Source organism: Arvicanthis niloticus, chromosome 6, assembly GCF_011762505.2.
Source record: "Arvicanthis niloticus isolate mArvNil1 chromosome 6, mArvNil1.pat.X, whole genome shotgun sequence".
Taxonomy (NCBI): Eukaryota; Metazoa; Chordata; class Mammalia; order Rodentia; family Muridae; genus Arvicanthis; species Arvicanthis niloticus.
This window is the reverse complement of record NC_047663.1, coordinates 37,514,219-37,526,649: the sequence shown is the minus strand read 5'-3', so window position 1 is coordinate 37,526,649 and position 12,431 is coordinate 37,514,219. Positions and strand designations below refer to the sequence as shown.

Sequence of the window (12,431 nt, the reverse complement as noted above, 5' to 3'; positions counted from 1 at the left end):
GGGGGGGGGGGAATGACTTCTGAAGACAACCAGCTCCTCCAAAAGGAAGAAACCCGCTCTGGTCTGGCAAGCAAAAACAAAAACAAAAACAAAAAAACCCGTAATGGCAAATCAAAAGGGGGAGAGACTAGGCTGGTAGAGGGCAGCCCGGGAGTCCCAGGGCAGCGGGGTGGAGCAGCGCCACCTAAGCTCACCAGCAGAGGAAAATCAGTCTAAAGCGGGCAAGAAAGTGGCTCTTCTGCCCAAAGCCCGCGAAGGAGTGAAGGTCACCGAGAGAGGCGGAGGGACGTAAATAAATAAAATGGAAACAGACGAAAAGGAAGACGCCAAGAGCTCAGGATTCGGGAAAGCTGGGTTCTCTCCAGCTTGAGGTAGAGCTGTCAGAAGTCAAAGTGCATCTGCTTTTGTCAGAGTATGAAGGCAGGTTGTGTGCGTGTCAGACTGCCCACCACCGGGTTTTCCCCTTAAAAAAAAAACACGGAAAGAAAAGAACACGGGAGTAGAAAGCTTTGGATCCTACATTGCCGGCTTCTTGCAGGGGTCTGGGACGCTCTGGGAGCCCGCGCTGGGCCTGGGGAGGGGGCGGGGGCAGGCCGAAGGGTGGGGGAGATGGCGGGCTGGGCGCGATATTTTGTTGCTTGTAGTTGTTGCTTAAGTACCCCTCCCTTTGGAGAGTTTTCTTTTTTGTGCCAGTCAAAAATGGAAAGGGGCAACTTCGGGCGGACGCAGCCGGACACACTCGCTCGCTCCCCACCGCCCCAGCCCTGTCACCTCGGCCGGTGGCCTGCCAGGCAGCCTGCCGCGTCCTCCGAGCGGCCCTCCCTGCTCTTGGACTCCTTCAGGGGAGACAACGCGGTCTGGCTCTTCACTGCGCCTGGCCGAGCATCCTGGCTTCAGTCACAACTCGCGGCCGCTTGGGCGCGCAGCCCCGCATCGCTCGGCCCACGCTCCGGCTGCCTGTGTTCCGGCCCCACAGTCGCTCGACTTTTTTTTTTCCTTGCCCCCCTCCTTTTTTGTGCGGTGGCAAATCTGGGTTTTCTTTCTAGTCTCTTTTCTTTCTTTTTCCCTCCCTTTTTCTTTTCCTTGGTCAACACGAGAAGCCAGGGAGAAGGGGCGTCTTGGAGAGCTTTAGAATGTCCTGGTGCTGTGGCTATAGAAGGCCAGCGGCTGGAACAGTTCGGCTCGGATTGCCGACGTCGCTGTCCGGCCCGCGGGTTCCCTGCTGGCTCTCCCCAGGCGCGCGTCCCTCGGTCCCTGGTCTCCTGGCCCAGTCTTCGGCGCGTCTCTCTCCAGCTCCAGCGGCTCGGTCACTGCTCCTGGCTGTTGGCTGAGCCCTGGAAGCCCCCTCGCCTTAATGCAGCGCCCGCCGACGTCACGGCAGCCTGCGACCAATCAGCGCCTCGCGGTCCCTCTGTAAACCATTCTGCGTCCCCCCCGGCCGGGGAGAATGCGGGGAGACCGCGTTTAGAGGATCAGTGGCGGCGGGCCCGCGCGGTGCCGGCGACTAGAAGCGAGATGTCCTGACCCCTTCCAGGTTTGGTAAGTCGTCGGTTTCGGCCTTAGGGATTGACAGTGGGCGGGAGGAAGCGCGGAAAGGAAGCGCGAAGGAAGTCATAGTTCTGACTGGGGACTGGAGGTAAAGGCAAACCTATATATTAAAAAAAAAAAAAAAAAAAAAGTCTTGTTGGGATTAGATTTCAACTAGATCTGGAAGCTTGGGAGATCCTAGTACACTGGCTTTGCAATTCACTAGGTGTTGATAGCCCGCCCCTTGCTCTTTTGGCCTGGAAATTGCCCCCGGCATAGCCCGAGTCTATGGAGAGGTAGGGGGCGCTTGGCAGCTTAATCTCGCCTTCTGTCTCTGTTTCGGTGCCCCCTCCCCCAGTCCATCCAAAGTCCACCCGGCAGGGAGTCTGGGAGACACGAGTGTCGATCTCCCGCTGCGCTCTCTTGGAAAGTTGATTCGGGCGATTTCCTGACGGGGGCGGGGGATACCGGAGGCCAGGCGCCAGGGTGGGAAAGGGAGTGGGTGGGGAAGCGCTTCGGGTGAGGAGCTGCCACTCTGGCGAGAAGTTGTGAGAAAATTGTGATCCGGAGACACCTTTTACAAACAAAAACAAATGACTAGGTGGGAAACTGCGGGGCTCCCGCAGCTGGGGGAGGTGGTAGCAGCGAGGTACTGCATCGTGGCTGCAGGGGACGGAGGCGTGTGGCGCACTGACCGAATATGCCTGGCTCCCAGACCGGTCGTCCCTTTTCCAGGCTTTGAGCAATTTCGTTTCTTCAGACATCAACGGACCTACCAGAGTTTATTCTTTAGGGATATTAGACTTTCCTAATTCTGTCCACATTGTAAACTCCTGGCCACCGTATTTGGGGGACCGCGGCGAAACTGCCTAGGTATGGGAATCGATGCTGGTCCTGGGGGCTTGCGCTTTAAGAGTTTTCTAATTGCCAGGAGCACTCAAGTTAACCGTAGCGATTTTTCTCCCTAAGCTTAACCCAAATTTATCTCAAAGCGGTGCCACTTTTGCTCTTATTTGAGAGGGGTGCTAGGAAGGCCCATTTGATCAAATTTGGAAGGAAATAAGGGTGACCCTGCAACCAAATCTATATGGTATTTCAGAATCTGCCTTTGGAGTTATTTCATCGATGAGCCTAGCAGATCTTCCACAAAGCTAAATTAGGAGGGAAAAAAAAAAAAAAAACGCGCAGAAATGCAGTTGGACTAACAGTGAATCCGAATCCACAAACACAATACCCTCTTCCAGCGAAGAGAGAAGAAGCTGCCACGAATCTAGCTTTTGTTTGATGGCGTTGTTGGGTTTTTCTTAGGGCTATGCCAACGACCCCTTTTCTGCTCTCTTTTGCATCTCCTGGAAACCCTGAAGCTCTTCAGCAGCTCTGGCCTTCCCACCCGCATGATCTTTGCTTTGTAAATCCAACCCACCACGGCCTGCTTCACACGCCTCCTTAGAGATTTGCTCCCCTACCCCACCCCCGACCTCTGAGTGCGGGACCTCTAAAGCATGTTCGGGACCCCTATCCACGCACTCGCGTGGAGCAGTTGTGGACCAAATTAGCGCATGCAACAGTTCTCAAGTATCAATCCCTCTCCTGGTCTTTCCTAGGCTTAGACGCAGGGCTGAGCAGGGTAAGAGGGGGCCTTCCCATCTAACGGGGCGGGTTCTGCAGGTTTAGTCTGAGCGACGCGGTCTTTCTGCGGACCCAATACTTCCTAGAATAAGTCGATTAATAACCAGCATTCTGACACCCCAGGAAGAGCCAAGTGAGGAGCGCGAGATCCCGTTATCACGACGACTCCCAAGAGCTGCCCAAAAGAAGGGGGCCGTTGGTCCCCACGCTCTCCACTTCCAACTGTTCCAGAACTAGATGCTATCTCCCTGGACTCAACAACCCCTCTTGGGAATCCATGAGTAGCCCAGGTCACCAGCGGCTCACTCCCTGCGCTGCTGGGCTACTTCACATGCAAAACAGAGGAGCCCGGGAGGGAGGGACTAGGAAATTGCTGTCGCTGGAACACGTAGGACGACACTGTACTCCATTGCCTGCCTTTTCCGACTTTGGTAGTCGAGGGGAGATTGTTTAAGTAATTTAGGGTGCGATGACTTTGAGACTTAGATATGGAAGACAGGGCCTCCTTTAGAGAATGAGAGTTGGGGTGAAGACTGGTATTAGGGCATAGTGTTCTGCTTGTCTCGGTGTTTTTATGGTGAAGAAAAACCGGCCTCAGAGCCAATCCCGGCGTGTGTGTGTGTGTGTGTGTGTGTGTGTGTGTGTGTGTGTGTGTGTAAGAGCGCAGTGCAAGCGCAGTGCAAGGTGTGTCTCTTGGTTCCTTGATTTTATGTTTAAAATCTGGATTTAATGCTTTCACAGTGACAGAACACACAATTGACAACCCTGCCACCACCGTTTGCATTGAGCTCTTATTTTGAAATGTAATCAGTAGTAGAGACAAGGAGAGAAAACTGACCCAGCTTTCTAAATCTGCCATCTCCGAATCCACTGAGCTCTGCTCTGCGTATGTATGACCTCTGATGATTCCCAACCTTCTCTCCCCACCTACAACCACTGAGCAGTCCACGATCTCAAGTAGACCCGTTTTCCTACCTTCCATCCTTCAAAGTCACATAGACCCTCCTCCACTCACACCCGGCGGGTGTCCAGAGATCCAGTTTGAACGTCTGGCCATCATTCAGCGACCACAGAGCTATCACAGAATCTCCACCACCCAACTCCCAACGCACTGTGAGAAAAGGCCCCAGAGGGCTCAGAGAGTGACTTCCACAACCGAGGTTTGTCTTCTGAGAAGATTCTCAAAAATCAGCTTGTAAGGACGGAGGCAGCGTGTCTCAGAAATGGGACTGGCCAGTCCTCCCCGCTCAGACACCCGCTGTTCTTCCTTGCCTCCTGGGTCAAGAGCCCTTGAATCCCTATCCTCCACCCCACCAAAACAAGGACCGTTCTTTCTTAGTCACTGTCCGGCTGCTATTTAATTCCCAGCGAAGCTGCTCTCTCTTCTAGTTCAGATTATGGTTCCAAGGAAAGGGCGAGGAGGCCGTGGGACTGCAGGCTCCAGGAGCTTCCAGCCACAAAACCCCGCGTATCCAGCACCACAGGTCTAGGAGGAGGAAGAAAGGGGCAAGCTAGATGCACCCAGGACCCCCTGCTATCTGGAGGCTACACAAACTCTGCACAGACCTGTGAAGCCCTAGTTTATGCCACACAGGGAACTGCTCAGCTGGAGTCTTCTCTGATCCACTGTCCCCCGCCTCTTTTTCCCCTCTCCGTCTCCCAATGTTCTCTCTCTTAATAAGCAGTTTATATCATTGTGTCTCCCCTGAACACATAGTAAGGGAGTTGTAGGAGAGGGGGCGGATTATTATTCTCTACACTTTCCCAGATAGAAATCCCAATCCAAGCAAGGGCGCCTGCTCCCCATCACTGCTTTACCGAAGGTGAGAAGTTGGGGGAGGTGGGCCTTGCAACTGCGCCCGGATCGCGCTTTGCTCTTGGAGGCTTTTTTCAAGCCGAGCTGGGACAGTGATAGGGGAGGGACCGCGAAGCCAAGAAAGGGCAGTATCCGGTGGTCTGGCCTGGTGTAAAGTGGTGTGCACCTGACCTGGGTAAAGAATCCAGGCTTCCCGTGAGGGTTTGGGGGACTCTGAGCATGGAGTGGGGAGCAGTTAGAGCTACGAGATTGAGCGCGCTGATCTCAGTCGCTGCTGAGCAATGGTAGTCGCAAAAGGGAGAGAGGGTGCATTAAGAGACGGAAGTGAATGGGAAGGGCGGGAAGAAGAGAAGGCATGCAGAAAAAGCAAGAGGATTTGTGGGGAATATGTGTCGAGAGAAACACATGGAAGAGTGACGCAAAGAAATGGAAAATAGGACCTTTGTCGTGGTATACTACTGTAACCCCAAGTGCTTGAGTTCAAGGGTACTACTCTGATGTTCAGGCTAGCTTGAGATACACAATAAGACAGTTTCAAAAAAAAAAAAAAAAAAAAGTGAAGAGAAGCTAAAAGCAGAGAATCCTGAAGCTCCCATCCAGAGTCTTCCACTGGGACCTAGGTGTGCTGTGTGTATGACAGGCACATTCCTGGGCCGGAGTAAAGGAGATTGGAGTCTGTTTGGTGGGAGACTTAGCGCCTGTGGAAAGTGTGTGAGCAGCACTGGGCAGGGATCCAGCAAATAAATAAAACGTCTAAGACAGCGTGACAACAATGTGTATTTGGGTGCGTGCCCATGTTCCTCTGTTTGAGCACACACTTGCACCGGTAAGGAAGACAAACGGGGCTCCTGCCTCAGAGTAATTAATCCTGTCACTAATTGACTCTCTCCCCTTACCTAATGGTGGTGGTCACTGCTGATATCTGGAGAGATAGAAGGTGGGAGGGGAGGGAGGGAGAGGGATCCAAAGCTAACAGCCTTTGGAACTAAGAATGGGTTCGTCCTGAAGTTGGCAGCTCTAATCTGGTATCCTCAGGACCTCCCTCTTTTTTGGACAGAGTTCAAGGGCTGTTACTGCCTTGCCTGTCTAGGTTTGGGGCAATGCTAACAAAGGTCTTCTTGGCATAGAGTGGCCAGATCCCACACACTGAGGGCCTTCCACAGCTCTGCACCTGAGACTTAAAGTCTCAGCTGGAAGCCACCCACTAACCCTCTGCTAGACATAGCCCACATGGCTGTCTACAGCTCTGCCTCTCCTCTTCTTCCCCCAGGAGAGGTCATGAGTGACTGTTTATTCTTCCAGGACCCAGAACCGGGGATGAATGTATCCTCAGTCCCTGACAGAGCTGGAGAGGTTTAGTGTAGGTGCCAAACAGTTTGGGAAGAATGAAAACTCCATAGTAGAAGGGATAAGGCTAGACCAAAGGTGAGGGAAAACTTGTAGAGTTATATAAATTCACTCAGTCATGGAAGTCTGCAGAGCAGTTGTCATGTGGCAAGGGGGAGGTCTCTGGGGACCAAGGGAGACTAAAGTGGTTCCTGCTGGGTAGGGAGGAATGTGTGAGGAGTAGAAAGGCAGGTAGCTTCTGGGCTTCTGTGACACTGTTAGACTATGTGGCATGGGAAAAGCTCAATGTGCACCCTCCGGTCTCCGGACTTGGGAGCAGAAACAGAGGACTGATCTGTCATTTAGTGGCTGAGTTGTCTAAAGGGACCCAAGGTCCACTGTGAGCCTGTTGACAAAGCTTCCAGGCTTTGGGATGTGAAAGTCAGCTGTCATCTCTGAGAGGTCAAAGCATTGCTCCGTTGGCCTCCTCAGAGGCTACGGAAATAGATTCAGAGACTAGGGTGAAGGGGACACAGCTTCCTAGAGAAAAACAGAAACAAACAAACAAAAATCAACCAACAGCCCCACTAAACACAATTCTTAATTGACCCTTGGGGGGCATTTGTACATTTGACCAAACAAGTCCCCCCAAGCAGTAACAGCAGAATTACTTACAGAGACTAGAGATCCAAAAGAGAGTTGAGAGTGATGGGAAGACCAAGAGAGGTGGTAGAGAAGGTGAGACACTTGCTTCTCACCATTGCTGTCATGCTTTAAGAGGGGAGAGAGAGAAAGCGGGGGGGGGGGGGGAGAGGAATAAAATTTCAGGATGGAGAAAGAGAAGGGCATATAAAAGGCAAATAGAAACCAGAAAGGAAAGAAAGTGAAGAAGAAAGAAAAAGGCAGGGAGGTGGAGAGAGACTATAATAAAAGAGGGTGAAGGTGGCCCCAGGAGGCTGGGCCTCGTCCCAAACCATCCATCTTCATTGTCTCCGTGTGTGCAAAGGCAACTCCAGCATAAGGAAAAGGCACTATTGGAGCCGCGGCTTTATTTTATACCCTATACATCAGGAGGGAGGCAAAGCTTTATTTTCGCCAAGAGACAGATATTTTATTTCTCTCTTACGGTTTTATGTGTGAGAGATGTCAGGTTGCCACAATGGATGGCTAATGCATAGGCAAGAGGAAGCCGTGTTGGCATGCTGTGTGTCATGGGGTCTTGGGGGGGGGGTGAGCGGGCCTGGGATTTAGGGCTGATGGGACACTCTGGGGGATTTCTGCTAAAACATCTCTCTTCATAAATCCACAAGCATGGTCAGCTCAACAGGGAGAAGAAGGAGTTTTAGAGGGAAAAGAGTTGGGCTTAGTAATAAACGAACACACAAAGGAACCGCTTACCTTCCAAGCGGTTTGGGCAATGGGGCAGGCAGGGCTTCCACTAACAGTCAAAGAGAGACTTGTTTTAGGAGGCAGATGAAGAGGTGAGAAGTGATGAATTAGCAACCTAGAACCTAAAAATGGTGTCTTGCATGTTTATAAATACATCTGTAAATAGACCAGGCATCTAAGGACCCACCGGGTCTGATCTTTACATTAAGATCCAGGAGAAGCAGAGGAAGACTGAATACACATGCCACTCACTGGGAAATGTGTTCCTGGCAGTGCTGTGTCTTTGTGGCTTCTTTTGCCCTATTTATATTTCTGCTGTCCATCTTTTATCCACTTGTCTCCTTCTTCAGAAAGATGTTTTATAAACCTTTTCAGAGCCTTGGAGGGAAAGAGCCATTAATTTGCAAATTATCTGATCTGTACCAGGATCAAGGTGCGTGTTTTCCAATGCCACATTTCATGTCTTGTGTGGACACACACGTGTGCACACACAAACTCATTATGCTGCAAACCCTTTGGTGTGGCTGCCACATTAGAACCCTGGGAAAGCTCCTTTCTGCCCACCTGCCCCACATTAATCCCCAAGCCTCAAAATGTATAATAGTCACATCTTTAAACCCCAGGAGATGGGGGTGGTGGTGCATAGAAAGACAGTGGTGGTGTAGGGAGAGCCTTTGAATTGGCATGCCCATTCTGGACTAGGGCTCTCTAGCTTCTCTCCTTGTGAGCCTCTTTTTACCCTTTCAGAGGGCATTGCTTATAGGAGTAACTTGAATTCATTTTCATGTCTTGCTAATTGTTTGATGTGTTGGTTTTTATCTATTGCGAGGATCGCAGGCAGCCCAAGCATTCTACAAAATGAGCCTTTCTACCTGACCACACTGTCCCCCAGCTTTTGAAGAAGCTAGTTAACCTTTCTGGGCCTCGGTTTCCCCGCCTGTATACAGGGGTTTGGGACTGATTGCTGAGGTCCTTTCCAGCTCCGACTTCCTCTGACCGAATGAGATAATGTGTGAAAATACTTTGTAACCGCTAAAGCCGGACCAATGCCAGGGATTATTATTACGATTCTAATCAATCCTCCTTTCTCCACACGGATCTTGGCTGTTTAGCGTCAGCAAGCAGGCTAAAGAGGGCCCAAGCGAGAAAGCTTAGCAGAGCTGGAAAGGCTCTGCTGGGGATAGAAAAACCCTGCATCTCCAGAAACATTCTGTCTCTGTGCTCTCGGAAGCCCGGTGGGCAGTGGTGGGTCAAGGGGGAGCAGCAAGATGCACCAGGACCCATTTCAGTCTGTGCAGTGAACAGAGGGTGTGTTTCTTCAAAAGCATTATTTGTTTCCGAGTGACTGACACAGGAAGGCGATTTGCATTTTTTGTTTTTCCAGGGAGAATGGAAAGAGCAAGGTGTAGCTGATTAGCAAGTTAATTATTTCAGTACCCCAAGGGTTCATGCGTGGTGGTAAGTTGTCCAGCCCTAGTGTAATTTCACAGTCTGTGCATTTCTTGGTGAGCACCTGGGGTGCCTGAGTCTGTCTCTTTCTTCATCCACCTGCCTTGTATCCTCCTGACACTCCTGGGGAAAGGGGCAGGGCCTGGGGTGGCAGTTGGTGCTCTCTAGGTTGAGGGTGGACAGAACTGAGATGCCCTCTACCTCCATGCTTAGCTCCTCATCTCTTTCATCTTCACTAGAATATTTTGTTTAATAAATGTTAATGAGGTGGTTATCAGTAAGTGGGTTATCTGTGAAGTGACATCCCCAGATTCAGTCTGGAGATAAATTGTGGTGGAGAAGTCCATTCTTTGCACCTCCTCCTGCTCGTTCAGCTCTTCGAGCTCCGTTTGATTTCTCACCTCTGGCCACCACTTGTTCAGCAGCAACTTCCTCCAGCCTGACCTCCCCTTAGGCAGGGGAGGTCGGATTGTGTGGTCAAAGGGATGGGTACCTTCCCCCAGAGAGATAAGTTGGAGATGTGAGCAAGAGGGGTAGAATTAACAGCTTCAGGCCTCTGCCACTAGGCCAGCTTCAGGCTCCCAGGATGGGAGGGCCAGCCCCCTGCTTCTCCTTTTGAGTCAGGCAAAGGGAGGGCTCTCCAGTTTACTTAAGAGTGGTCCCATCTGCTCAAACTGGCCTTTCATAAGGGGAAGGATTTATGCAGTGTCCTTGTGCTTAGACCTGGGATTTGGCTGAAAACCTTGGGCCTCTCAGAATATTACCTAATGCTGGGATGCTCAGTCATAGAGATGATTCATCATTTTGTCTTTGTGGAGCATGTGTGTGTGTCTGTGTGTGTGTGTGTGTGTGTGTGTGTGTGTCTGTGTAGCTCTCTTTCTCTCTCTCTCTCTCTCTCTCTCTCTCTCTGTGTGTGTGTGTGTGTGTGTGTGTGTGTGTCTGTGCATATTACTTCATACTGTTCACACTTTGAATCCAAACATTAGGGAGACTTATTTACTTCTTTTTCTTCTTTTCCATATTTTCTCAGGACTAACCTCTGGACCTTAGCTGTGTGAGAATGACAACGGTATTCTGTGGTGCTGTCCCCACTCAGGTTGGCTGCTATCCCTACTGATGGAGAGAGGCTGGAGGCTGTCAGAGAAGATAGTGCTGGTGACTACTTAGCTGATATTAATTGTATTTGCAGAGTAGGGGTGAGTCCAATTACTACTCAGATTAGGTTTGTCCTCCCTGGCCTTCAAGGGCAGGAAGATGGGCAGAGGGACGGGTTCCATGGATCAGTCTTACCCAAATGGAGCCCAAGGATGTTAGCAACAGGACATGAAGGAGACCACTGAGCTTCCATGTTGAGTCTTGGGCAAATCTAGAACAACTTGCAAGTGTCATATAGCTATCTTCTCCAGGATAAAATGTGATTTCCCTTCAGTGTCGGTGACTGGTAAGCTCTTCTTCCAGAACCTTCTTACTCATATCTGAGTTTGGCCTTTCAAATGGGGACCCTGCTTTCCCAACTAACCAGCTTTGCTTTGCCTTGGGCAAACAGCTTGCATCCAAGTTACCTGACCAGCCTTCATTCTTTGTTTAGTTTAGTTTTGTCTTTCAAGACAGGTTTTCTCTGTGTAGCCCTGGCTGTCCTGGAACTCAGAGATCTAGCTGCCTTTGCCTCTGGAGTACTGGGATTAAAGGTATATGTACCAGAATTCTGGGCCTTCAGCCTTCATTCTTAAAGGTGAGCTGTCAGGACTGTGCCTAGGTGCAAACTTGTTCTCATTTGGGCCACCTCAAGGATATATATAGTATCTCCTTAACAAAAGAAGCAAGGACCCAATTTGATGCATCTTCCCAGGAAAGATTTGCCACTAATGTGATAAAGGGGATGTGTATTCCTTCTCTGAGTGAGTAGCTTTGTCAGCCAGGCCAAGGGCCTGCAGAGGCTGTAAGGTTGCTTGGGTTGGTCTTCCTCTTTTTCTCGAACTGGGGTTTGGGCCTGCTTCTGACAGACTAGGAGGAGCAGACACATTCCAGACCCAGAGCCTGGAGCGTTATCTCTCCACAGCCCTAAATCCTTACCGGCCTTTTGTTTCCACTTACTACAGATGCAGAGGCCTCCCAGCCAAGTGTGAAGGGATGGGCCTTAACCAGGGTTGAAGAAAGAAAGTGAAGCCGCCCAAGGAAAGGTGGGGACAGTTGGGACTTTTGATCACATTCTTCTGGTATCCTTCTCATGTATTGTATGGTATAATCTCTAAATTTCACATAGTAATCTGCAGTGTGTATGCCCTGGCCAAATGCTGCTTGGCTAAAAAAGTGTTAAATAAAACTGTAAGAAACGCTACCAGGGCTTTGCATGGGTTATTTAATTCTATCAGTGACAAACAACACTAATATGCAGCCTCTCGCCCGGCACAATATCATGTTTCATTTATATATGCCGAGACATATTTAAGCATGAACGATACTGTTTCCCGACACATACATTTCCCAGTGATTACTTAGAAGCATGATAGAAAAGGCAGAAACCTCTCTCACACATAAACCTGCACCATCATACACACAGACTGCCTGACATATGCATGTCTTCTTCTGTGTGCTTTCACAGGGAAATATAAATGTAAATTTAACCTTAGGCACTTGTATACCATTCCAGGTCCATGTACCATTTCAGAGTCTTTTTCAATGCATTTGCACATACTTTTTGAACATATACTTGGCCTGTCACGTAAACATTAAGGGGTCTAAAAACCACACGTGAATTTTTTTTTTTTACACACATAAGTAAACATTCTCAGGGCCATCCTCTGATAGGCAGGTTATGTGCCTCATACCAGATGAGCCTCTGTGCAGGCATTTTTATGTGTCTGTATACATGTACACATCACCGTCACCACTGCCACCCCTATGCTGACATATAGCCAAGGAGCAAGAATTGTCCTGGAACCCTTGGTGGCTTAATGGACAGATTTAGAACTGGGAGTTTGACATATTTTTCCTATAAGAATCCAGAGTTCGTTGAGATGGAAAACTTAGAGGAATGGGGTAAAAATGACAGCCTTCCTGGGCTCTGATGAGACCACAAAAGCACAGAGGTGGGAGATGGAGTTGGAAGGCTGGTGTGTATAGACAGATACCCCCCCCCAAGACAAGAAGTCTCCGACTCCCCTTACCCCCTCTTCCTCTCTCAGGAGGGTCTTACTAAGTAGACCAGGCTGACCTAGAATTTGTGCTGAAACTTCCCCGGTACAGACATTACAGGCCTGTACTGTTCCACCTTGCTCACCTTAGTAATTCATTT

At 50.0% G+C, this 12,431-nt stretch overlaps 1 protein-coding gene across 2 annotated transcripts; it reads left to right on the top strand.

Annotated features, from left to right (window-relative positions):
* Window positions 1-609: 609 nt before the first annotated feature.
* On the top strand, window positions 610-11,474 carry LOC117711821 (uncharacterized). Of its 2 annotated transcripts, XM_076936123.1 has the most exons (4): window positions 610-1,539; window positions 9,072-9,145; window positions 10,167-10,291; window positions 11,236-11,474. In XM_076936123.1, exon 1 carries the CDS (start codon window positions 610-612, stop codon window positions 1,522-1,524), a length of 915 nt encoding a protein of 304 aa, XP_076792238.1. In that variant the 3' UTR covers window positions 1,525-1,539; window positions 9,072-9,145; window positions 10,167-10,291; window positions 11,236-11,474. The 2 variants fall into 2 exon arrangements, with proteins under 2 accessions (XP_076792238.1, XP_076792237.1); XM_076936122.1 differs by lacking the exon at window positions 9,072-9,145.
* Window positions 11,475-12,431: the final 957 nt, after the last annotated feature.